Genomic DNA, 27,649 nt, shown 5'->3' on the forward strand with positions numbered 1-27,649 from the left:
TTCTTTTTAAATGTGTATGCGGGTAGGGGGAGGCTACTAATTCGTGGGTCTGGTAACCCACATTGTTGTAATGAAATACTCTCAAACCAACTCAAAATATTGTCCATTACAACATGTTCGGTTTATAATCGCGTTTGGCTATCAGACCGGCAAATAGTACCAGCGCACCAAGGTAGGGGGTAATAATACAAACGAGGGTCACAAAGATATGAACAAATAATATACAGCGAAATTAGTATTCCACGGTGCCTGCAAAAACTCTACTGTTATTTTTTTACTGCTAGATGGCGCGAAAAACATTGCAGTCTTTTCATTTTATTTTCGATTTTGATATTGGATTGACTGCTTGACTTTTTTAATCAAAAGGAATATAGTAAAGGAAAGGCATAGTCATTTATTTCAGGTAGATTTATTTGCACGTTTCAAGGTTCCGGGATTTTTACAATATTTAATTTTTAGATTAAAATTTTGGTCTGTGGTGGTCGCCAGCAGACACGACTCACTGTGACTGTAGACTTCAAAAATGGCTGTGGCTGTGTGCTTATTCATATTCTGATTCCCATCCGTTGTTGGGGATAGTAGAATTTGACTATTCCCAACCTGTGTTGAGGATAGTAAAATTTGCCTTTTCCCAATTGGTATTAGGGTATCTCCCCAACCGGTGTTGGTAAAGACAGTTACAAGTTACCCAAGAAGTGACGACGCAGGGCAAAATCTGCCCGAGGTTCCCACTGTTGGCATGGTGACAGTGACAGTGACTGGGCCAGTTAAATATAAATCATTATAAACGGCCCATTTTCAAATGACTCAAATATAGAACATTTTATACTGATAAAACTACAATAAACAAAATAGTTTTGGAATTGAGGATCACGGATGCCTGCTTGGTATTTTTATTTTTAATTCCATTTGTTTTTTAAATACTTTGGACAGTGATGCCTAGAAGTTAGAAGTAGAAGAAACCTCAAATGCCGGAAAAAATTTGAATTTTTAGTGTCTTTAAGAACAATTTAAATAATTTTATCGTAGCCGGTACTTTCCTTTTCTCCCTTTCTTTTTCATTGATAGGCGAAGCAGATTGTGATGGGGGTTGTTTGTGTGTATCTGGGGGGTTGAGGTGATTTTTGTGACAAGGAAAGTGACATAGCCGACAGGCCTCACTTAGCCGTGTCATTTAGCGAGAGAGGGGAATGGAATGTGAAATTGTCATCGCAACATCATGCCAAACATGAACACACATAGGCTAGGGCCAAGTACTCCTACTTCTAGCACTTTAATATTTCCTGCCATCTTGGCTGCAGGACAATGAAATCAAAAGAAAATCAGTAACCTCCTTTAACTACCTAATGCTTGACGAAAATGAAGTAAAGCAGTGAAATCTGATCACGTGACTACGCAAAATCTCACGGTTTTGGTCTCGTAGGCTAGCCAACAAACGAAAACACTGGTTGGGAATAGTCCAATTCTGCTATTCCCAACCGGTTGGGAATAGATAAATTCTACTGTTCCAAACACGGGTTGGGAATAGACACTGCGAAAAATAAATGCATTTGAAATTTTCCAAATTTTAAATTCATATAACTGCTGAAATTTTAGGTGGATTTTTCATTATTTGGCACCATTTAAAAGGAAATTGGAAGACGAAATAAAATGATACCAAAATATCTGCAATATAACAAAGTTATGCATCTTTAACTGATGTGTTAAACGCCAATGGCAATTTCCAGTCACAACTTTCTTGGATCACATTTTGACTCCTACTGCTGCTGCTCACTAAACTGCCTATTAAAAGCCATTTTTTTTTTTTTTTTTGGTGTTTTCGGCATAAAAATACCATTGACATTCGCAATCCTCCTGTCTCTGTCTTCACTTTTTTTTTTTAATGTTTGACTAATCTAAAGGTAATTTCATTACTTTTGTTGTTACTTTACTTGCAGGATTTATTTCATTTTCTATCTCTTTGTGTTAGATTATAGTTTTCATTCTCTCAAACTTAGATAAGGGTTTGTAAATAAAATTTGGGCCCACATTCCTGTCTTTTCCAGACTTGAATATTAAGGATTTGACATACAATTGCTCACTATTAACTGTCAGGTCTGTAAATCTTCCGTCTATTGTCGGATTTCCGACAGCATGATTTTGCTCTTAAGTGCTAATATTTTTTAAAAAATAATAATAGTAAAAATAAAATTCGTAACATCAACGAACAGAACCAATAAAAAAGAAAATAAAAGACTTTTATTTCGTTCCTCGAAAAAAATAGATTTTATTCCGTTTCAAATGCCGACTTAAAAAAAATAAAAAAATTTTCATTTGTCGCATCAAAATCATAACAAAACTTGCCGTCTATCTGTTAGCTATAATATTATCATGCCACCTACACGCTCCGCTTCACGTGGATATATTCACTGCCTGGCTACTGTGCCACAGCCAGCGAGAGAGAGGTCGCGAAGTCGCGCGAGTCATCTTCACACACACACACACACTTAGTCAGTAAATAACGCATGCACAGAAGTGTGTCGAACCGGACCGGAAGGTTTCTCTCTATTTTGCTACCGACACGCATGCATATCTCCAGTTCTTATTTCTCAGTCTCTATATTTCTTTGGTTCCGTCCAGATGTAAGACGGAAAAAAAATAATGTGAAATAATTATTTTTCCTCGAAATCTATATTCTTCTTTGAAAGCTCTCACACGACCGCACCACCTCTTCTTCTTCTTCTTCTTCTTCTTCTTCTTCTTCTTCTTCTTCTTCTTCTTCTTCTTCTTCTTCTTCTTCTTCTTCTTCCTTCTTCTTCTTCTTCTTCTTCTTCTTCTTCTTCTTCTTCTTCTTCTTCTTCTTCCTCTTCTTCTTCCTCTTCTTCTTCTTCTTCTTCTTCTTCTTCTTCTTCTTCTTCTTCTTCTTCTTCTTCCATAAGAATTAATCCAAATAAACGAAAGAATTAGCGTAAACATTTAAGACAAACAGGAGCGAAGATACGCAGCTTCCTGTGTCATCAAGCAAGAGATACACATCATTCAAAAGGGTAGGAATTGTTCTCTTCCTTTCATTTTACTAACTCAGACCTGGGCCCTCAAATAATTGGGATTTATTTTTGGTACCATAAAATAAGGACCTCGTTATAAATAAAAAGGGGAAAGTGACATGATTTGACTAGTCAATTGACGTGTCATATCTGTGTTGTGTCCATATTTTTGTCCTGTTGTGTCTATTTTCGCGTGTTCAAAAAGTTCCGACAATTTTTTCACCAACCATTTACAGGCCTGAACTGTGATTTACTCTTCGATATTTCTTTCTTGGCCAGTCTTGAATCATGCAAGCCTTTCTGAAAGGATCTTCTTCATCTGCCCAAGAAAAAGTGGTACCATCATCTTCTGCACCAACATCAAAGTCAGAAAAGACAAAAGGTGGAAAGACTAGGATCATACCTTGGATTGAGAAATAGTCAGTATTACTTTTGCCTCAACGTCAATGAATATTTTAGTTATTGTATAATATATCGATTTAGTAATAGTGAACAAGAAGGAAAGAAGAGAAATGTAGGTGCTGTCTTTCAAATGATTTATTTTGTGTAAAAAGGGATGTGATGAAAACTTATGTTGAAGGAATGGGTTGGGGGAGAAAGGGTAACTTAGCATACGCAGTCTGATAGCTCAGATAATCATTTTTTTCTTTTAATTCTCCAATCGTTTATTATCCTTTCCATATCTTCATTTCCTTTGGGATAACGGATAAGTTCAATCTTTTCATAACAATTTCTATTTTTAGTCGACCGAAGAATGTGGACGAGGTGGCATATCAAGATGAAGTGGTTGCGGTCCTTAAGAAATCCTTGCAAGGTGTAGATGTAAGTTTTTTATAATATTTGGGTTTTTAAATAAAATTTGATTATATTATTCTCAAATTGTGAAACTAATCCATTCTATATTTGTTGAAAAGTTTACCACTGAAGCTTGAAAAAGTTGACATTTGGGAATTTAAACATGAAACTTTGAAATTACATCCTTTATTTTCACTTCAAACTTTTTTAGACATTCAGTGTGTGACCTGGAGGATTTTTAAAAACTTTCAATTGAATTTGATATATGTTGTTTGATGTCCTTGAATTAAATTTTTTTTTTTTTCAGTTTCCCAATTTGCTGTTCTATGGACCTCCCGGAACAGGAAAAACGTCCACCATTTTGGCAGTAGCAAGACAGTTATTTGGGTTAGTAGAGTTGAAAGAACACTTCATATCTTATATTTATTTGGACTTTGATATTATTAATGGTTAATAAAAATGCATACACTCGAGCACAGATATCTCGAACAAGTCGGGACTGGGCCTATTTGTTCGAGATTTCTGCATTGAGTATTTTACAGAGGATATGAGGGAGGTAAATGTGAGTGGTCTTAATGAAAGTCATTTTATAATGATAACTCTCTTTTATTGTGAGCTATGTCAAGAGTCGATGTGAGACAATTCAATTTCCTTTTCTCTGTCATCTTTTACAAAATTATGAAGAGAGTTTTCACTTGTGTTGCCTTTAGTGCATCTTGTCTTGCTCAGTTACAGAAATGGAATAACAATTCCCACTGCGTGTGCTTGATAAAAAGACAAAGCCAGCATATCGCATTGTGGATTACACACTCAGCATGCGACTTCATTACCTACGAATCCAGTACCTAAAATCACTACTATTACTATCAGTCCTCACTTAACACCCTTTTATCCATAGTAGGCTAAAGAGAGAGGGAGGGCATTGCTCTCACCCAACCTTCCCCACCTCTAATTGTTTTTATCATTTTAATACGTAACAGTTACTGCTTAAGGCAATCACTGTAAAGTCTCCTGTCCCTGCAATACTAGTTATTTTGCGATGGTACTGGCACCTCAGAATAAGTACCATAAAATGAGGTAACGATGGAGCGATGGGTGGTGTGCGGTTGTGTAAGATGCTGGTCAAACATGCTTCACAATTCCCCCTTATTTCAGCATGCACAATCACACACACATAATATATGCCTCACAAACACACGCATAACACATTCACTGACATTTAGCACTACGGGTAGAGCAATGGCATCTTTCGTTTCTCTTCAACATAAACAATTCTCGAGAGAAAAAAGTCAATGGACTGCAAGGTTATGTCCGGTTTGTTCGAGATTTCCATGTTGGCCCCGGAAAGTGTTCATGATTTTTATGATGCCAATACCAACAAAATTGAGGGATTAAAACTGGGAATTGTACAGAGTTTGAGATTTCCGTGCTTGAGTGTATATTCTATTTACTAATTCGTTTATATTGAAATGACTTACAAAGTGTGAGCCACTGTCTCAATCTGCTGTTATGTCATGGTATATCAGATGCAAAAAATGATCAGGAATATCAAATGTTAGCCTTTCACAGTTTAAGCAATTATATATATATATATATATATATATATATATATATATATATATATATATATATATATATATATATATATATATATATATATATATCATGATTCTTAAGGACGCATCCATTGACCCATTGCTGCCCGGGCATAATCTGAAAAAAATGTCTCTCACAGACCATGCGAGGGGAGATAACTCTTCCAAATGTCATAGTACACTTCATTAAAAAATTAATTGCAAGTATGTGAGGCATGCTAGAAACAAAATAAAAGCTGTTTTGGAAAGAAGAATGAATGGCCTTTAATTTGATGTATTGTTTTGGACTATTGATTCATATTTTGATTTGAAAAAAAATGTTAAAGTTGAAAAATATGTAATAATATTAAAACACATGAAATCCATTGTCAATGTCATCAAATTACGCATCCAACTCAACCTCAATGTCTGATTCAGTGTCTGAATGAGCACTATCATCATCACTATCCATTAAAAAACATTGATCACGCCCGAGAATTGAGCAATTCAAACGCGATTCCAGCAAAAAAAAAAAAAAAAGGATGTTACCACAGCCGATTTGGTCGACAAACTTCAAAAAATCACAGCAGACAAACGAATTGAGATAAAAACGATCGGGAAATTTCTAGTTTCACTTTCACTCTTTCTCTACTTTCGTTTTCTAAATAAAAAGAAGTGGTTCTACACACGTTTTTAGTTTACGGGTTCAAAGATGCTGGGTACCTGGCGGGCGATATCGGGCGATTTGGACTGATTGAGATGTTTTTTTTAGCGGGCGATTTGGGCGGCAATGGGTTAACATATTTTCAGCATCTAGATTACCCCAAAACAAAATAATCACAATATATACTAATAAAACAGAAAGACGTGACAAGCATTCATGTATTACTCAAATCTGACAGATCAGAGGTAATAGACACAATATAGAGCAGTATAATTAGGTGCCCCAAACGTAAACAATAACAAGTCGCTAGTGATTTTCGTTAGGGACCGGAAAAATTTACGCACAATATAGGTCTCCCAATTTTGTAGTTTGAGTTGTAGGCAATACACTTTCAGTATTGAAAATATGTTTACATAAAATCTAACAGTTGCAGAAATAATAATATAAGACTAAATTATTCTGAAAATCAGGCTCCGAATAATTCTCGTCTTGTTCACACCAGCGCAATAATTTGCTCTGGTCTAAAAATAGATAGACTGTAACTTTTGATAAATTTTACCTTTTGTTCCATAAAATAATCCATATCTAGACATTATTTGATGAATGATCGAGTATTTATGAATATGTGTTTCTTTTGCCACTTAGCAGCCAAATTTTAAAGGTTATTTTTTTCTATAATTTACATTGGAACTTGAGCTGTCAAGACAGGAACATGTGGTTTGCCATGTGCTTCTAGACCTTTGTTTACGTTTGGGGCACCTAATTATACTGCTCTATACAACAATATACAACATATTAAATAAGCAATACTAAAGTGTCTTTACAATTGAAGATGAAATATTGCCACACGTGAGCAATAGCATGCCTATAATAACAATCTTTAGAGAGGGTGTCACCAATTAATTAAAAGACCCCAATCCCTCAAAAGCGCTGGAATCTGATTCGATTTTAATCCTGAAAGAATGTGCCAATGAAATGTCTCCATACATTTGCATCCTATTCCAGTAATCTGTTGATAGAGGTCCCAAATGATTAGAATCTTGCTAGGATTACTGCAGTGTCCAACACAAAAAGGCAAACAGAGAGTTATATGAGGTTGGCAAATCTAGGTGAAATATTTCATCCCATACTCGATTTAAAGAGTTAACTTAGCCCTATTCATTTTCTCCTTTTTTAATTTTAATTTTATTTTTTTCTTCTTTTTTTTTAAATTTCAATTTTAGTTCTGATTCTGTATTTCCATATTTTTTTTATTCTAGCAATGACATGTTTGGAGCAAGAGTTTTGGAACTGAACGCCTCAGATGAGAGAGGAATCAAGGTTATCAGAGACAAAATCAAGAAATTTGCTCAAATTTCAGCAGGAGGAACGAGACCTGAGTATTGCTCACTTCTTTGTCAAATTATTGTTCTGCTCTCTAAAATGTATTAATGTATTATGATGTTTGTATTTTCCTTCTATATATTGTCAGTCTTCCCTCCGAATCAGTTTTTGTACATATATGTGTTTTTGTGAGAGAGAGAGAGAGAGAGAGAGAGAGAGAGAGAGAGAGAGAGAGAGAGAGAGAGAGAGAGAGAGAGAGAGAGAGAGAGAGAAGGGGGAGGGGGAGAAACAAAGTTATTTTTAAAAGAAATATTTCCATCTGTTGGCATCATTCGATACTGTCACATGGGTAAATAGATGATTCATCAAACCAATATCTCATGTCAAATGGAATCATCCATGTTGTCCAAAGTGAGCAAATTGGGGGTTAATGATCTTGCCTATAGAAAAAAAGTGAGGCGGACCCCCCCCCCCAATCACAGTACAGTCCACTTACCCTCCACAAAGATACTAGTTACCCAAAATACTCAAATAAATCTTAAAAGTTAAAAGGCCTGTAGCTTACATTTAATATTGGCTGGAACTGGATTGGAGTTCTTTTGCATTTTGTAAAACTATTATATTTAGAAATCTCTCCCTCTTTTGTCAATGTGGCCACCAGATACAAGTTTGACTGTAAAATGATGGGAGGGTCACTATTATCAATGCTGATGGTTTTCCTTGGATCCGCGGAAATCCGCGATTTTTGAGTCAGAGGAGGAATTTCCTCTCTTTTTTAAAGTTATATTTCCCTCAATCAAATGTACTGACAGGAGAGATTTGATGTGTGGTGGAACACACATATGCAGTTTCCCACTCTCTAGAAGTTAGCTAGAGTGTCAATGATAGTTTATCATCTCAATTGCTCTAAAAATGTGTGTATGTGTGTGTGTTGGGGGAGGGGGGGGGGGGGGGGAATGCTGTAAAAATAAAGGGTTCTTAAAGGCAATCATTTGAAATTTTCCTCCCTTTTCAGTTTTTGGCACCATCAGCACTGTATTATGTTTTGTATCTTGAGTGTTACATTCATTTCTTTCTTTTTCTTTTCCTGCAGTGGCAGGCCATGTCCACCGTTCAAAATCATTATTTTAGATGAAGCAGACTCCATGACAAAGGATGCACAAGTAAGTCGTCGTGTTTGTGGTTGAGAAAGGCTAAGCCTTGGATTGAAAGTTCACTGGCTGTTTACGATTATCTCTGGATTTTACTGTGCCGTTGTAAATTGCTCGCATATTTTAAAAATTTAGTGTATCTAGTTTTATTCCACTCCAAATAAATAAATCTGCTATATCCAGTAAGGCATGGGGGCAGCATGGCTCAGCTGTATGGTCTTTGCTTCATACCCGAAAGATATCAAGTTCGAACACCCACCGCGCTGTGCGGCCTTGCCCTAGCTCAGTTTGCGGTGCTATACTGTGGCTGATGCCTGGGTTATTCCAGTCTTCCCTTGGAATAGACCCTAAAGACAAATTTCCTCTATGGGATGAATAAAGGGAATTCTGTTTTTCTATTCTATATTTTATTCAATGCAACTGATATTGATATATATGGATAAGTGACAAATTGGACAATGTCTCAATTGAACCAAAAACAAGGAAAAACCTTGAGAATCTGTAATGCCTTTCGAGTCAATAACATTGTCAGATGTTAACATTTGTGATGGGTCCACTGCACTTTCTCTTGTCAGATGTTAATATCTGTGATGGATCCACTGTACTTTCTCTTGTCTTCTTTGGCTTCTGTATGAAATGAGATATTGATTCCAGAGGCCATAAGGGCTGGAGAAATAAATGGAAGTATTTTAAAGGACAAGAAATTGTCAAAATGCAATAAAGAAATGTACATTTTAATTTGATGAATTTCCATTCTATGTTTCATATTTAGGTTTTGAAATTGAATTCCAACAGTCAAAATGCTAACAAGATTCCATTATCTTTTATTTTTTAGTCAGCCTTGAGAAGGACAATGGAACGAGAATCTAAGACAACCCGGTTTTGTCTCATCTGCAATTACGTCAGTCGGATCATTGAGCCAATCACGTCTCGTTGTGCCAAGTTCCGATTCAAGGCCTTGTCAGAGACTATTCTCTCATCAAGAATCAAAGAGATCTGTCAGAAGGAAGAAGTAGAGATAGAGGAGAAAGTAAGTCAGGAAACTTTTTTTGATATATTTATTTCATTTCATTTTGTTTCTTATTCTCATTTCTCATGCTGGCCCAAAATCTGGAATTCCCTCCTATTAGATACAAAACATAAGAGGTGAGGTGTTAGAGTCGGAGATAAATTTTAAAGAATTGATCTCTTTAAGGCTTTGACATTTTCTCTATTGTTTCCCCTCAATTGAATTTTATATAATCAGTTGGCACATATTTTTTTTTTTTTTTATAAGAACAAGGAGCACAGTCAAGATACAGGGTTATGCCTTACATTAGGAAACTTTGAATAAACATTAAAGCAAATATAGAGATTCTTTAACTACACTCAATTCTCTCTAATTATTGAATTGGTATCCATATAATCACGTGTCCTCATCCCATTTCTCTTTCCACATCCCCTTTCCTGATACTCTTTATACACTTGTATCACTTATTTGGATATAGTCATTATCACTTATTTGGATATAGTCATTATCACTTATTTGGATATAGTCATTATCACTTATTTGGATATAGTCATTATCACTTATTTGGATATAGTCATTATCACTTATTTGGATATAGTCATTATCACTTATTTGGATATAGTCATCATCACTTATTTGGATATAGTCATTATCACTTATTTGGATATAGTCATTATCACTTATTTGGATATAGTCATTATCACTTATTTGGATATAATCATTATCACTTATTTGGATATAGTCATTATCACTTATTTGGATATAGTCATTATCACTTATTTGGATATAGTCATTATCACTTATTTGGATATAGTCATTATCACTTATTTGGATATAGTCATTATCACTTATTTGGATATAGTCATTATCACTTATTTGGATATAGTCATTAGTACAAAGTACAACAGCAGCCATAAGTGTATATTGAACTAGGTATTTTTCATTGGTATATTTTTTATTAAACTGTGATTTAAAAACAAATAATTTTATGTCAAAATGTAGGTAGCAATATGTTTTATGAAAACCACGAAATTTGAATTTATATAATGATTTCACCATGCATACATTCTGATATGGAAATCACCAACTACCGTGTTAGGTTTTTTATAACCAAAAACACGAAGGATAACTAAAGCAACTCTTTCTTCAGCAGAAAAAAAAATCAAGTAACTGGCACAGTCCATATTTATGTTATTGACTTGGATGGTGCAAATATTCATCTCAAAACTAGCCTTTTAGAGGTGGGGTATAGGCCTAATTTGTGGGCAACTTTCACTATCAATATAGAATATAATTCCAATTTATTTATTTCCAGGCAGTACAGGCAGTCTTGAAGACATCTGAGGGAGACATGAGAAAAGCCGTCATGTTTTTACAGAGTGCCTCAAGGCTTGTAGGAAAGGAGGAAGCCGTTACACAGGAAATTATCTACAATATATCAGGTGTAAGTTGTCTATCTTATCATCTATATATAAGAGGTGATAACACAGAAATTGTTTTACCCATAAAAAGGAGTTGTTGGTTGCTGGCCTTGCAGATTCAGCAAACAAATTCTTATAGGGTGGACAGAAGGGGGGGGGGGGGGGGATTCAGAGACATTTTGTTACAAACCCTGAATGCACCGCTCATCTTCTTCTTCTTCTTCTTCTTCTTCTTCACCTTCTTTTCTTCTTCTTTTTCTTCTTCTTGTTGTTGTTCTTCTTCTTCTTCTTCTTCTTCTTCTCCTTCTTTTCTTCTTCTTCTTCTTCTTCTTCTTCTTCTTCTTCTTCTTCTTCTTCTTCTTGCATTCCCACTACAGTGCTAATCAAACTGGTCTAGTTCCTCATTAATTGAGGGTTGTAACACCAATGACTGAGTCTTGGGAAACTCTTGACTTAACTCGGACGAAGCTAGACCTCAATCTGGGTGGGGTTCCTGACCTCCCGTAGAGGGCAGGGAGGTACTTGACTGTGTATCTGTTTTCCAACATGCTTTCTGTCTTGGTCTTGGAATGAGATTACTTGGTTTTGTCCTGACCCTGGCTGGGAGGGAAACAGTCAAATGTATAGTTAGTTTTGGGGGATGATATTTTTTTCCCTTGTAAATCATCTCTCTATTATGTATTATTAGTTATGTATTCTGTTTTGATTTATATGATTTGGAAACATTTGATTGTATTCCTCTTGGTGGAGACCTGTGCTTGTGTCAGGATGAGACATTTAGTTCTCAAACTAAGTACACTGATAGAGTGTTCTTGGAATCCACATCTGCTCCCAATTTGAAACAATTCCCCTTTGTCTTACTTTTTCTTTGGTAGTTTAATTGTAATGCTAGAACTTTTTACTATCCATTTTTTCCCTTTTTACTGGAGCTGATATGACCTAAATGTGTTACAAGTGCAGTAAAACTCAAACAAAAACATTTGCCCTCAATGGTGACTGATTGAGTATTATTTCAAAAATTTCCTACTTCCACCAATTGACTTTTCCATTCATGCTGTATTTTCTTTAGATTGTAGCACAAGAGATTATGATCCTCCTTATCAAAAAATTTTGAGTAAATGTGTTTTACAGGAACGTTTGTATTGGAAAATGAAATTTTACGTTATAATCATTTGTATTGTACCACATGCAGTGAATACTGTCGTAATTTGGTTGGTGGAGATTAAACCTAATCTGTCTAGGCCGAGAATCTTTTTGTTTTTACTATGATTTCACTTATTGTTAGATATACCTAAGTAGAACCATTTGTATGACGAATTAAGTAAGCATTATTTTTATATTTCAGGTTGTCCCTGACGAAATGATAGATAAACTTATGTCTGTCACATCAACAGATTCATACGAAACTTTGGACAAAGCTGTACAGGTGGGATTTTTAAATTGTTTTTTCTTTTTGTTAATTTTGAACTCTGGTTTATAATCCAAAAGATGAGGAATACACTCTTGTTCAGATCTTAATCCGAAATATGAAATTCTATCACAACCTTTTATTTCAAGTTTTCATGAGCAGCTATTTTGAATTGACACTAGGAGCCGTGAGAGAAGCCGATTTTCATAAAATTGTTTTTTGTATTAAGAGATTAATTAACCTGCCAACTCTCTCAGATTCATTGGGAAATTCCTGAGTTTTGTCTTCATACCCGATTTCCCTAATTTCCACAGATTTTTTCTTGAAAAAAAGATCATCATCAGCGTCATCACCATCATCATCAACATTAACAACACCATTACCTCCAACTACACCATTACCAACACGATCATTATCACGTCTTCACTTTACTCCCATTGTTGTCCTACAATTTTGCCAAAATATGTATCTGAAAAGTTGGCAAGTCTGGTTGCAGATTATTTTATTTACAAATTTTCAAAAAGCAAAAATATACCCAACTCTCATTACTCCTTCATATTGGGAAATATTTCGGATATATTTTTAGAAAATACAGCTCAAAAGTTCTTTCTCTGTTTTCTTTCTCAGCACATATAATCTATTCATTGTTCTGTATTGCCTTTTCTGTTTGTTTCTTTAGGAGATAATTCGTGAGGGATTTGCAGCTTCCCAGATGTTGACCCAGCTCCATGATAAAATTGTCACATCAGAGACCCTCAATGACAAACAGAAGTCAATCATAGCCGAAAAGATGGCGGTAAGGAATGGATTGCTTTTTTTGTTGCACACTGATGACGATGACCTGCACTTTTAAAAACCCTTTAACTCTCTCCTTACCAGTCCTTTTCAGTATTTTTCCCAAAATGGCATAGGTACATACCCTACTCTAAAATTGATTTTTTAAACTCAAACCTAAAAAAGCATGTCAAACATAATTTTGTTCTACAAAACAACATTATTTTTTCATAAACTGAACAAAGATTTTTCTTCCAAGTTTTTGATGTACAAAATAAAAATCGGAATAATTCATGTTCATTGTATCGTAACAAATGTGACGATTTTCCTGTAGTTGGTAAGGAGAGAGTTAAAATGGAATTTGATTTTACTCTGATGGTCCCATCAGCTCAGTTGGGAGATGATTCTCATAATAATCAAAGGGACTGGTATTGGTCACATGTGCTGGTAAGATGTTTTAGTCCACCTCTCTGTAGTTTGGTGACTAGGAAGATCTGAAGAAAAGTAATTTGTGATAGACAAGCGTTTTATTCAGGGGTAACATTACAGCAGAATCCTGTTGTAGTCAACACCACCAAACTGTAAGCATTTATCCACTATCAATGGAACGCATTAAAGATCATTAACTATGCAGATTCCATTGAGATCTATAACTCTGAAGGACTACTTTAAAAAAACAAAGAGTTTACTCCATTCTGCAGTGAATGAATAGCTGGGTCTGTTGGATCTTGCAGAAAATACGATAGATTAGTGTCCTATCAAAAAGATAGCATGTAATTGCCAATGTTAGTTGCCCCTATTGGGATAAATTATGTCTCGGAAGGACTATGTAATAACTCATTCTCAACAGAGTCCAATGGGCTAGTAAGCTTATCCAGGGACTCAAGGCTGGGTTCCAGAGTATTGCATTTGTTTGATCTCACCCATTCTGTCATTCATCATGCTCAACATTGTTTCATTTCCATGCCGTGCTATTAACACATTCTAAATTTTTGTCTTTGTGGAAGGTGTGCATGCTGTCCTCAAGTCTTATTTTTTTCTAACCTCAAGTTCGTGTAACAACTTTTCTCTATTTCCATTTTCACACTTCACCATTTTATTGATTTGTGGAATTATAATTTTCCTTACAGGTCATGGATAAGTGTTTGATGGATGGAGCTGATGAATACTTGCAGGTTATGGCACTGCTGTCCATCATCATGAAGGAAGTCTGCCATGGAAGTTGATACTAGAACATTCTGTCTTTTGTTAAATTCATTAATTTTGAAAGGGTATGCTGCCATTTGAATAATTATATTTTTTAAAAACAATGGTGCAGCCTTAAATGCATTTTGATCATCTGTTTTAAATCCGACTCATAATTAATGCATTTTCGGTCATTTTGAATGGGTAAAGTAAACTTCGTCTCTGTGGATCTGGAGCATTTTATATTTTCAGTCTCATTGCAGTTAATTTCCTTGTTAAAAGACGACTACTTATCTTGTCAAAGGAACTAACTACCTCAAAACGAAATATTCTCTAATTGTTTCAAAACGACGGTGGCAAAGCTTCCCCCTTGAGATAATGTTAATTCTGGTAACAGTAAGTTGTTTGGTGTCCTAGGTCAAATAACATATGAAACTTATAAGGAAGTTCAATAATGTTAACATTCTTCTGAATGGTGATTAAATTCCCTATAGCTGAATTAATTTTTCCAGCTTTTTGTAAGAGATGTCTCATGGCAGTGGAGAGGAACATTCAGTGTCGAAATGCTTTCAACACTTGAGACAGTTAACCTTCACAGACAGGCTTTGATTTTATGCAAATCTGACATCAGATTATACCAACTGTTGCAGGCATTTGCAATCTCTGCTTTTTGATTACTTGACATTTGAATATTTTGTCTCTGACAGTTCTCTATAGTTCTCAAAATTTCCAATTCTATCGCTTTCAATTTTGGTGTAGCCGAATGTTCATTGTTTACAAGCATATAAAAGTAGAGTCCATTCAGTTCCACAAAAATATATGTGATTTGTCAAATTATTGGAGAATGAGAGTCTTTGATTTAGATGAGGCCATGGCACAATTATGACATATGTTTAGCAAGTCTTTGAAAAACAAAGCTAATATTGTTTGGTTAACTGAAAATATTTGGTTTTTCAACGATGGTCATTTTAATTACCGTTAATGGTAGTGTGAATAATAGCAGACCATTGTCAATAAAATACAGAGAGTAACTTATCACTCATAATCACCATTGCAATTGATTATAAATAAAAGTATGTTAATTTCATGATTTGTCTTTGTAAGTCTTTGTCTTTGTTATTTAAAAAATGTGGTTCTATTTGCTTTATTTTACAATAAATGTACAAACGTATTGCCCCCCCCCCCCCCACCCCCAAAAAAAAAAAAGAAAAAAGAAAATAGTGAAAAATAATTGTTTTGAGTAAACAATTTAAATACAAAGGACCTCGAGTAAAACAAAGTTGTAATGAGTTTAAAATGAGAAGGATTTTTATTTTCTGTACTGAATCTGACTAATACTTTTATGAATTGGAGGTCCGTTATATCATGTAGATATTTAGATGAAATTAAAACTCCAAACATTTGCCTCCTTTTTTATTTATTTATTTATTACTTTTTTTTTCATTTTCTTTTAATTCTCTACTGTCTTATACATTTTATGAATCTCGAGCAAAAAATACATTTTCTTCATTTCTATAAATAGTCACATCATCATCACAGTTATGATAAATCAGGATTCAGGGAAGAATTTGTATCGTGATTTGAGTTCATAAACTACTGGAATAGAATTATGAAATATTTGACTTGGTAAAGTTAAGAAAATGGAGAGAAAAATGTTTATTTAATCCATCATTGATGACAACAAATATAGTAAAACCTCGTTATACCAAAAGGTTTTGAACGATTGCGAAATGGATGATATGAAATTTATATTTATCATGAATTAAAGGAAGATGTGTTTATCATAACTTTGTGGTAAGCGAGGTTTGCAGTATAGTACTTAAAGGGGTGGGAGGGGGGGATAACGAGGTTTCACTATACGAGATAATAATAAATTAATAATTCTTGTGTACCTCCTGCTGATGAAATCTCTAAGGGCTCTACACCAGCATACATGTTTCCATACACTCACATACAAACATACTTTCTCTCTCTCTCTCTCTCTCTCTCTCTCTCTCTCTCTCTCTCTCACTCTCTCTCTCTCTCTCTCTCTCTCTCTCTCTCTCTCTCTCTCTCTCTCTCTCTCTCACACACACACACACACACAAACAAATGCAAATATACCAGCAATCCACAAGTTAAAGCAGATTGGTAAAAAAGCAATGATATGGTGATAATTAGATCGAGATAATTACAGTAAATATTTTGAGAAAAATGTCTTTTGTTGTATATTGACAACCACAGCACTGCTTGAAAACCATGTTAATTCGGGTGGGGGGAGTTCCAGACAACAGTTGGGCAGTTTTGGCAATATATTTCAATTTGTTTATGGTATGATGAGAGTTAAAGATCCAGAGATCTCACCACTTCTGTCACACCATATAGAACAGTAAATTTTTATTTATATGTAAAGGTCTGTTCCATCAAAAGTTTCCCAATTTATGATTTTCACTTTACCGGGTACCAATGAAGAATGCAAAGCATTTTAGAGGAGCTGTCAATTTTATCTTTTCAGCATTATTTTGGCTGCACAACTCTGTTCAGAACTCTTTGTTGAAGTTTGTTTAATCTTCACTCAATATCTCTATAAACAGAAAGTTACCATAATCAAGATATGCTAACAAAAATAGTTATACGTCTGTTATTTTTGTGTCATTAGGTAGGAATTATCAAATTGATATAATTCGTCCAGTTTCAAAATTGATGATTTTCAGGTTCCATTTCTATTATTCTATTCCAGTTGATTCATTGTGATCAAAATTAGAAAGACGATTCAATGCTTAGCTTGTATAACCTTAGAATCGTGCAAGATAAAATCTTAAAGAAAGAAGTGGAGGAATGAATGCAATATTTTCTTGTCAGATAAAACATCAGCAAAACATACATGGGTCATTCGGGGTTGTTCATGGTTTTGGATTGACAGTCACTGCATGGTGAATAAGGGGGGAGGGGGGCGTCAAACATACATCTCAACTTCACCGGAGAAAATCTCAGTCCCTTTGTGTATGGGTGAATGCTCTGATCTCCAGACCTGTCTACTTCTACGAAAATTGTGAAATATCACGACTTTTTTTGTTCTAACCAGAGAACTATGTAAAGAGCCTTGATTCAATAAAACATCTTGAAGAAGATGTGCTGGTGCCAGAGCTGGTATATAATGGGGTTTAAAGCATTATTTTAACGTATTGGGCACAAAATGATAATTTTTAAAGGTGGTAAAAATGTATGTTTATTTAATACCTCTGAAAATAACGGATTTTCCCAATTTGAAGTAAGCAGGTCTGGCTCTAGTAACTGAGCTATCAGGACCCTCTTTTTACACAAGCTGAGGGTCATGTTAAATTTTTCAAAACAATATATGACATGTGTGGCCAATATGAAAAAAAAGGTGTTTTGTTAGTGTACAGCTACAATAGCATTGCGTTCCTTGTAGAATTGCCCTTCTTGTAGACTTTACTTGTATAGGTGAACCTTCGTGTTGTCTTTGATGATGGATTGACGCATGTACTTCTTGAACATTCTATAAAAGGCTGGTAGAATGGCTTCGTTGTTCATGCATATCAAATCTGGAAAGTTCTGCCGGAAGTGGGCGGTAGCTTCCTCTAGGTAGTAATGAGGAATCTTGGGAAATAGGTGGTGTACCTGGTGTGTGCCAATACTGGAGAAAAGAAGAGAATGGTGAAATCGTAGATAATTTTTAATATTTTTATTCCTGCCAACTCCTTTTCACACCCATACCAGCAACAGTGTGGGATTTTATGACCTTCCATGGTGGGCAGGAGGATTGAGATTGCTCGTTTTTTTCTGGTCCTGGTAGGGATCATTAGTTGGGAGTGAGATAGTCAAGTGTGCAATGCTTTTTTAGAGAGATCTTTTTTTCATTGTAATTCAACTCTATTATCTGAGTGGGGTTCCTGACCTCCCATTGTGGGCTGGGAGGTACTTTCTGTGTCTTCTACCCAACTATATCTGTTTTCCAACATGCTTTCTATCTTTGTCTTGGAATGAGATTACTTGGTTTTGTCCAGGCCCTGGCTGGGAGGGAAACAGTCAAATGTTTAGTTAGAGTTTTGGGAGATGATATTTTTTTCCTTGTAAATCATCTCTCTGTTATGCACTGCATTACGTTTCTTTATATTATGTAAGATTTGTAAAACATTTGAGTGTATTCCTCTTAGCGGGGACCTGTGCTTGTGTCTGGATGAGACTTTTAGTGATCTCAAACTAACTACTTTGATGATGTGCTTTTGGAATCTACACCTGTTTCTTATTTGAACCGATTCCCCTTTGTCTTCCCTTTTCTTGGATGCTTTATTGTAATTCTAGAACTTTTTACTATCCCATTTTCTTCCTTTTTACTGGCGCTGATATGACCTTAATGTGTTGCAAGTGCCGTAAAACCCTTAAAAACAAAACAAACAAACTCTATTACCGCTACTGTTTTGTTAACATTACGATTATTAGTTTTGAATATTTGATATTGTACTTTGTAAACATCTTAGTGTGTACTTCATAGCTGAATCCTTTGCTAGTTCTTGGATGGGACTTTAATGCAATGTCAAAGTTTGCACATCGGTGGATTGCTAGTGGAGTCTTCTGTTCCCTAATCATATTTGAACTAGTCCCTTGTCTTCCTTCTTCTTCGGTGCTTTTAACAAAACAACTACAATATTCCTCTATTATCTTTCCTTTTTACTTGCAAGTACCATAAAACCCTTAAAAACAAACAAACAATAATTTCCTTTTTACTGGCATTGAAATGACTTAATAGTGTAGCAAGTGCCGTAAAATTCCTAAAAACAATTAAACACCAGCAGGTCACCCATCACAATTGAAACCTGTGGTTTTATAGATGGATTTATCTCTCAATTATCACTGACAAGGGAGTCTCAATAGCTCAGTTGATAGTGCACTCGTTTCACATGCTAAGGGACCTAGATCAATCCCATGTGAAGTCGAGATTTTTATTTCTGACCCCTCCATCCAGCCAGCAGTGATTGGGAAGCTGGCTGTGTTAGATCTTGTGGCATATACTTTGCGATAGACTAGAATTCTGTCAATTCCATGCTATAGAAACTGGGATACACTCTGAAGGACTCCTGACTGACAAAATGCCTTTTGCATTTTATCAAAAAATCTTTTACCTCCTAAATAAATGGGGTAAGACGACCCCTGACACTTCTTTCAATGTCTTTATCTGAAAAATGATTATTTTTCCCTGTAAATCATTTCCGTGTGACAGGGCATAATTCACAGAAATCGTCTGAATATATCTTACATGGTTGGGATCTCATGTTGTCTCTATGAGATTTTATGTGACCTTAAAAAAAAAATTGAGCTTTATATAGTGTAATATCCACTAAATGTGCTCAAAGCGCTTTACAAAGGGTCCCTGGTCAACAGCAACAATTAACATGTAGGACGGGACATGACGCCTGTTAGGCGATATTACAATTTTTCGGACAAAGACCACGCTGTTAACGACCAGGTACTCATTTTACACCTGAGTACGGTGAGAGAATGTGAGTAAAGAGCCTTTTCCAAGGACTCAACTATGCGCCGAGCGCGAGGCTCTAACCCAGGACCTTCCGATCCGAAAGCGAGTGTCATACCACTAGACCACATAGCCGCACCTTAGGCAGGTCAGTCATAGGAGTAGATTGTTGCTGGTGTACTTACATTGCTATATTCTTCTTCTTTCAGCTTATCCCGCATTTTGCAGGGTTGTCATATATAGAATGCCACATTTCCATGCATCTCGTTTCAGAGCATCATCTTCTTCTAGGTCCAGTTCTTTCATATCATCCTTTACCTTATCCCACCATCTAGTCTTTGGGCGTCCCTTTTTCCTCTTTCCCGCTATTTGTCAGTCCAATACTTTCCTTCCCACGTACTCCCTTTCTCGTCTCTTTACTTGTCCGAACCATTTCAATCTATCTTCTTTCATCTTTATTGATACATTCTTCACTTCAGTCAACCTTCGGATTCGTTCATTTCTCACTCTATCTTTTCTTGTCCAGCCAAGTGACCATCTCAACATCCTCATTTCTGCCACCTCAACTTTATCTTGTTTCTTTATTGTAGCTGCTGTCTCTAGTCCATATAACATTGTTGGTCTTACCACTGTTGTAAATATTTTCCCCTTCAGCTTTGCGGAAATTCGTTTGTCACACATAACTCCAGTTACCTTCCTCCAATTATTCTAGCCTGCCTGTATCCTCTTCCTAACCTCCAGCTCATTTCCCCCATCTCCTTGAACAGTTGTTCCTAAGTTACATTGCTTTATTGAAATATATAATCCCCTTTGTCTTACTTTTTATTTTTATTAGGTGTTTCAATTGTAATCCATGTGTTGCATGTACTGAAATCCTATGTTGGGTACTATCTTTGTGAAATTAAACTTCTAAGACTAAATAATACTCCAAACCATATAAATGGCCAACTCTAATGTCTAATTTAACAAACCTTTATCTCTAACTCTAGTGCACTGAGATAAAGAACAGAAAATTTGGGACCAACAAAGAGGTGTCGAATTAAAGCAGATGTTGACTTTACGAGTGGAGTGTTAACTTTTTCTCGTCTTGTTTTCCCCTCTTACTGATCTTTGTATGTACCTGCTAAATTCAAATAGTAAATCATCTATAGCTATGGCACAAACTAATTTCCACAGCCCCAAAGAGTTTTCGTTTTGTAGGAGTTGCCATATAAACTGCATAGGAATTCGCATTTTTAAAAGGACTTGAGCTTTTATATAGCGCAGTATCCTCTAAACGCTTGACTAGGGGTCCCTAGCCAACAACAACATTTAACATATAGGATGAGACATGAAACCTGTTAGGCAATATTACAATGTTTTTTTCCGACAGAGACAACGCTGTTAATGGCCAGGTACTCATTTTACACCTGAGTATGGTGAGAAAATGTGAGTAAAGAGGCTTTTCCAAGGACTCAACTACCAAGAGCGGGACTCGATCCGACGGCGAGTGTCATACCATTTGATCATTTAGCTGCACATAAAATCAATACTCTTAAGTCCATTTCTGCATTTAGTCAAGGCCTCTTTTTGGGTCTCAAATTTTCTGTTCTTTATATGTGTTCCATTTGATAAGGGACTGTTCACATATTGCGGGTGGTTGGATGGGAGCATCACCCTTGAATCGTATACCTATGATGTTCGCATGGGTGTACGATCCGATAGTGATGTCGTTTCTTCTTCTCTTTACTAGCCTGTCCTGCTTCTTTGGTTTGTGATTGTGTTTTTGACAGGGGATATTTTTTTTCTGTAAATCTTCTGCCTGTTTGTTCTTGGTTATTTATAATTTGGCTTGTGATGTCTTTGGGTTATGATTTTGATTTACATTTGTACTATTTTTGTTAGTGTTAGATTGCTTGCTTTTTTGTTTCAGCGGTCTCTCATATAACCTCAATTGTGTTGGAAGAGACCTAAAGCAACAAACAAACAAACATATTGCGTCATCAAAAACGTGCCCTTTTTGACACCCGCTCCCCTTTATCATCACTTGCCATCATTGGCCTGACCCCCCCCCCCCCCCCCCCTCAAAAACAGATGACGTCATCATACAAAAGAAAGAAAGAGTAACTTTTTTCAAAACTGAATACGTGTGTATTAAAGGTTCCAGACAAAGCAAGAAAGTAAAATACAAGAAAAAAAAAAAACATCACAAAAAATTAGTCGAGGTCGACTGATTTTTTGGGATGTTTTTTTTTTCTTGTATTTTCCTTTCTTGTTTTGTCTGGCACCTTTCATACACCCTTGTTCAGTTCTTTATCTTACGCCTGTGCCTGCTCCTTAATTTCTTAATTTAACTTTTTTCAACACTCCCTTATTCATTTTATAGAATATTATGTAACATTGCATTCATGAGTTAAATCACCATTTGTTATACAAAGGAATCAACGTAATGGACATGATGTCATCCAAATAAATATATTTTTTTAAAACCTTCAGGTATCAAATGATAAACATACTACCCCAATTAAAAGTAAATAATGATCTCTATTCTCTCTTCTTTTATTTTCTTTTTTTTTTTTTTTTCTTTTTTTTTTTTTTAGCCAAGTACTGTAGAATTACGTTTGCTTTAGACTTTAGATAGCACGGTATTAGTGGGATGGGAAATAAAGCTCTATAAAAATGACTTATATCCTATTTTCATTATTATTTTATCATCATTAAAGCTATGATTAGAATTGGTCATAAAGTTTAGATACAGGGTAAATGTGGCGATAAACTATAGAATGGGGAATTTTCAATTTCCAAAAAATAAAAATGATCGATTCAAAAAGTTTATCCCCTTGATATCTGGCAATGACTCGGTATATACCTAGCACTATCATCTTCATCCTCATCACCATCATCACTGTCTTCTCCCATCTGCACTTCTTCCAGCCTGACACATATTCTTAGATGATCTTTAATATTTATTTTTCACCTTTTTCTTTTTCTTTTTTTTTTTTTTTTTTGGAATGCTATTTTGATATAGGTATGGGTACATTTTGATGACATCATCTTTGATCTAAGCCTCCCCCCTCCCCGATGTCAACATTTGGTAGACACCCCCCCCCCCCCCCCCCAAACTAGCTGATGACGTATTATGGGAACACTCCATAATGGATAAAGAAGTCAACCAATCTTTCTGGTTCAGCGATGTTGGCTTTACATGATTCAACTGTAACTTGTGACTTACTTGTGTATGATATAATGACACCAGCCATAATTCCTGTCCACCGAGGACAGCTGCCCTCTGACGTAGTTCCACAAGTTGTCCGTGTACCAAGGAATCTCCTCGTCGGTGTGGTGCAGGAAGGTGATGATGACGATGAAGCTGCCGAACACCATGGTGGGCAGCACCCAGTGGAAGATCAGGCTGAACACGCCCATGTGGATCCGGTACTGGTTTAGGCAGTAAAGCCAGCCGGCCAAGAAGGAGATGGAGATGAGGCAGTCCATGACGTGATTTTTAAACATGGGATGGAATGGGTTGTAGTGTCCCACCTTGACAAGGGAATAGTAGTAGAATATGCAATGAAATGGTGTACTGGTATAATAATGTACATTTAAACATGGGATGGAATGGGTTGTAGTGTCCCACCTTGACAATGGGATAGTAGTAGAATATGCAATGAAATGGTGTACTGGTATAATAATGTACATATAAACATGGGATGGAATGGGTTGTAGTGTCCCACCTTGACAATGGGATAGTAGTAGAATATGCAATGAAATGGTGTACTGGTATAATAATGTACATTTAAACATGGGATGGAATGGGTTGTAGTGTCCCACCTTGACAATGGGATAGTAGTTGAATATGCAATGAAATGGTGTACTGGTATAATAATGTACATTTAAACATGGGATGGAATGGGTTGTAGTGTCCCACCTTGACAAGGGAATAGTAGTTGAATATGCAATGAAATAGTGTACTGGTATAATGCTCATTAACAAAATACGATTTTTGTATTTTAAAGATGTTTTTAAAAACTTAAATCTTAAACTTGAGCTCTTATATAGCACAATACCCCCTAAACGTGGTCAAAATGCTTAGATTTTGGCCAGAAAACTGTAACTTCATTTATTAATAGATAAAGTTGACATCCAACTTGTCTAAGTCTTAAACGTGATTGTAATAGCTTAAAAAGGGCTTAAAGTTTAATCAAAACCGTTTATCTGAAAACGTATATAAAATGTGGGTTGAAAAGGGTTAAAGTAAAATGTGGGTTGAAAAGGGTTAAACTGGTCCGTGTGATTGGACGAAGAGGGTTTTAAGTAGTCCATTGGATTATTGGGTTGAAAAGGGTTAAACTGGTCCGTGTGATGATTGATGAATAAATATTGGACGAAGAGGGTTTTAAGTAGTCCATTGGATTATTGGGTTGAAAAGGGTTAAACTGGTCCGTGTGATGATTGATGAATAAATATTGGACGAAGAGGGTTTTAAGTAGTCCATTGGATTATTGGGTTGAAAAGAGTTAAAGTAAAATGTGGGTTGAAAAGGGTTAAACTGGTCCATGTGATGATTGATGTATAAAATATTGGACGAAGAGGGTTTTAAGTATAGTCATTGGATTATTGATGCATGATCATAACATTACCCTTAATATTAAAATGAATGGTGAGTTAGTAAAAGCGTATCATAGGCTAAAGATTAATTAGCTCAAGAGATATCAAAATAATAAAATATAAAATTGGAACGCCAGGGATATTATATTTAAAATGTTGCATATTTTACAAACCAATATGAAGATTGCATTGTTCAAACTTGTTTTTATTCCATAACACACTTGGAACGGATTATGTACCATCTGTGATAGTCTTTAATTTGATTAATACAAAGCATAAAATGAATAAGTTGATTTCACTGGCTCTGAAGATTAATTCTGAAAAGTTATTGGAGCAGGCACTTGTGTTGATAATAACAATAAATGAAGTGAGCAGGAAAGTGCCAGAAGACAATAGAGAATAAAAAATTTGCGGGCGGGGCCGCGACCTTACTGGTTTGCGGGTTCGAGTCCCATTGCCGCCGCGACATTTTTATTCTCTATTGTCTTCTGGCACTTTCCTACTCACTTCATTTCTTGTTATTTCACTGGCTCTGTAACATTTGAATAAGTTGGGGTTTTTTTTTCATTGGTATGAATGAAACACACACACACAGAGAGAGAGAGAGAGAGAGAGAGAGACGTCCTGAGATAAATTTTGTGACCTTGGGGGCCTTTTCGCCCTTTCGAGGTGCACATAATATTCAAAATGCTGTACATTCTAACTATCGTTTAAATCAGCATCCTCATTGATTCTGAAAAACGAATGGATGGTGGTTTCTTTTTGTGTGTACTCTCTCTCTCTCTCTCTCTCTCTCTCTCTCTCTCTCTCTCTCTCTCTCTCTCTCTCTCTCTCTCTCTCTCTCTCTCTCTCCCCCCCCCCCCTTTTGAAAAAAAAAAAACAACATATTGGCCAGAAAACTTTGCCTTCATAAATCAAAACATCTCATCAACAAGTCAAATCTGTGATATCCATTGAACTTTTTAAAAATGAAGTTTGAGGTTTGATATGATTTTTTAAAACAAGTTTGAGAGAGGCACATCTTTTAATCGATTGATATTTGAATTTGTTTGAGAGAGGGACATCTTTTAATCGATTGATATTTGAATTTGTTTGAAGGAGAGACATCTTTTAATCAATTGATATTTTAATTTGTTTGAGGGAGGGACATCTTTTGATCGATTGATATTTGAATTTGTTTGAGGGAGGGACATCTTTTAATCGATTGATATTTGAATTTGTTTGAGAGAGGCACATCTTTTAATCGATTGATATTTGAATTTGTTTGAAGGAGAGACATCTTTTAATCAATTGATATTTTAATTTGTTTGAGGGAGGGACATCTTTTGATCGATTGATATTTGAATTTGAAGTACAGTGGAATCCTGATAAAGTCCAAAATCCCGGCCCAGAAGGATTGGTTAACTTTTTAAGTGAAGCAAAGTTGACTGTATCCCCATCAATGGAACACACTTCGATAAAGAAGAGGACAATTTGGGACGAAGGAGATGCGTTGACTAAGAATTTGATATTAAGAGTGTTGATTTTATGCGGATTCCACTGTTTAAAAAAAGGGTGGGAAGGGGGAGGGGGGGTCTGACCAAAAATAATGAAAAATGAAACTGTAAAGTATACGGTTTTAATCCTGTTTCTGTGTATGATAAACTGGCATCAATGAATACCAACGAATGTTGCGAAATCGAGATGGAAGACATGGCATCCAATCTCTGGAAATTAAAAAAAAAACCCGGATGATGATGATGTTAAGCTGGCGGTATATAAAAAGTAGATAAAATTAACAGGATTCGAATAAGTATGGATATAACGATAAAATATACATGGTATCTTTTCAAGCGCAGACCCTGCACCGGCAAAGCAAACTATAAGCTAAAAGGGGGATAATCTAGAAGAATGTGTCCAAGAGAGATAGATAGATAAATAGATAGAGAGAGAATAGATGGGTATTATAAAATGTCGGCAGCACAAGCGATGTCTGCAAGCAAGAGTTTCGTATTATCTAAGCTCAGACGCATTTTTTTTTCAATGAAATAAATTTGATATAATTACCCCTCTGTCAATCTGGTCCATTTTTGGGGCGCAATAAGTACAAGATTGAAAAGACACAAACAAGAAAGTGAAAAAAAAATAATAATTACTGATTGAGACACGTGATTACAATTGAAATATTTAGAGAATTCTTATGCCAGATAACTTTAATCCTGTTGATGTTAACTATGCTGCCGTGCTCTGAAAAAAAAAAAACCCAAAAAACCAAACACGTTTTTTAAAATTTGGCCATAAAACTCCTCCTTTTATTATTGATCGATTAAAATGACCCATATCTTTTTTTAAACTCTTATACCTGGAACACAAAAGAAGACTTTAAGGAAGTCCCGGGTTTAAAAGTTCATGCCAAGATGAAGGTCATTTTAATCGATCGATATTTGAAGGACGAGTTTTCTGGCCAAAATATTCAAAATGTGGTCTGTTCTCTCAGAGTACGACAGTATGGCATTCCGACTGTTTTTTTGTTTTGTTTTGTTTTTGTTTTGTTTTTTTGGGAGTTTTTTTTATAGGTTTGTTTTTTCAATCATGACTCTATGTCTCTTGTTGACTGTCTTGGCCGCTTTCTAAATACTCGTTTTTCAATAACGTGTCCGATCTTAGCTAGTCTTTAAATCATTCTGCCATGCTGAACAATGACAAATTACTTTTTCATTTCGTCCGTAAAACATCTAATTTATATATGATACATTAGAATCCTGATAGGCTAATGCCAATACCTCCGGTCTATAAAGATTGGATGTCTTTAGGCAATGTCGACTTTATCGTTATCAATGGAACTTACTTAGATAAAGAACAGAAAATTTGGGACAACAAAAGATGTTGACTTTAAGCAGAAGTTGACTTTATGCGGAATCCACTGTAAAATATTTACTTATTTTATCTTATTTGTTTTTAAAATATTTTTGGTCCAATAAAGATAATTGATATGCTTAGTCACTGTAAGCCAATGTAGATAAACCAGATCGTCTCCAGTCTGAACGTTGGTAACGCCATCTTTTTTTTTTTCGGTTGTATCGTGGACAAGTAACAAGAAGAAAAAGCTATTATCACCTGCTAGATACCATCCGTATAGTACAATAATAGTGAGGGTATTCAGCCCATCTCTAGTCCGAACTCGGACAGAGTTGCAGAATATTCCTTTTTAACCGTTTCTATAGAGCCGATTATTTCCCCGGTTTCTGAGGCTCGGAAAAGGTCAAAAACTATTAATTAC

At 35.6% G+C, this 27,649-nt stretch overlaps 2 protein-coding genes across 5 annotated transcripts in view; one reads left to right on the forward strand and one right to left on the reverse strand.

Annotated features, from left to right (window-relative positions):
* Positions 1-287: 287 nt before the first annotated feature.
* Positions 288-15,417, forward strand: LOC144980902 (replication factor C subunit 4-like). Its single transcript, XM_078928811.1, has 11 exons — positions 288-403; positions 3,306-3,445; positions 3,770-3,848; positions 4,129-4,208; positions 7,319-7,438; positions 8,476-8,545; positions 9,369-9,563; positions 10,858-10,986; positions 12,309-12,389; positions 13,051-13,167; positions 14,276-15,417. Exons 2-11 carry the CDS (start codon positions 3,315-3,317, stop codon positions 14,369-14,371), a joined length of 1,098 nt encoding a protein of 365 aa, XP_078784937.1. The 5' UTR covers positions 288-403; positions 3,306-3,314; the 3' UTR covers positions 14,372-15,417.
* A 313-nt stretch (positions 15,418-15,730) lies between these two features.
* Positions 15,731-27,649, reverse strand: part of LOC144980896 (sn-1 acyl-lipid omega-3 desaturase (ferredoxin)-like) — a 38,615-nt gene continuing 26,696 nt past the window's right edge. For all 4 annotated transcript variants that reach the window (XM_078928800.1, XM_078928804.1, XM_078928803.1 and 1 more), the window contains 2 exons: positions 23,015-23,322; positions 15,731-17,967 (listed from right to left, as the gene is read on the reverse strand). In XM_078928800.1, the coding sequence (XP_078784926.1) occupies positions 17,763-17,967; positions 23,015-23,322 (513 nt within the window). In that variant the 3' untranslated portion in view covers positions 15,731-17,762. The remainder of the gene's footprint in view (positions 17,968-23,014; positions 23,323-27,649) is intronic.

This window comes from Berghia stephanieae, chromosome 10, assembly GCF_034508935.2.
Source record: "Berghia stephanieae isolate SIO BIC M18660-M18661 chromosome 10, UCSD_Bste_1.3, whole genome shotgun sequence".
NCBI classification, from domain to species: Eukaryota; Metazoa; Mollusca; class Gastropoda; order Nudibranchia; family Aeolidiidae; genus Berghia; species Berghia stephanieae.

Bases quoted from the DNA above. Each gene is read 5' to 3' on its own strand.
- LOC144980902 (XM_078928811.1), top strand. From the start codon at position 3,315: ATGCAAGCCTTTCTGAAAGGATCTTCTTCATCTGCCCAAGAAAAAGTG. The intron at 3,446-3,769 runs GTCAGTATTACT...TTCTATTTTTAG, and splicing joins ATACCTTGGATTGAGAAATA to TCGACCGAAGAATGTGGACG. The intron at 3,849-4,128 runs GTAAGTTTTTTA...TTTTTTTTTCAG, and splicing joins AATCCTTGCAAGGTGTAGAT to TTTCCCAATTTGCTGTTCTA.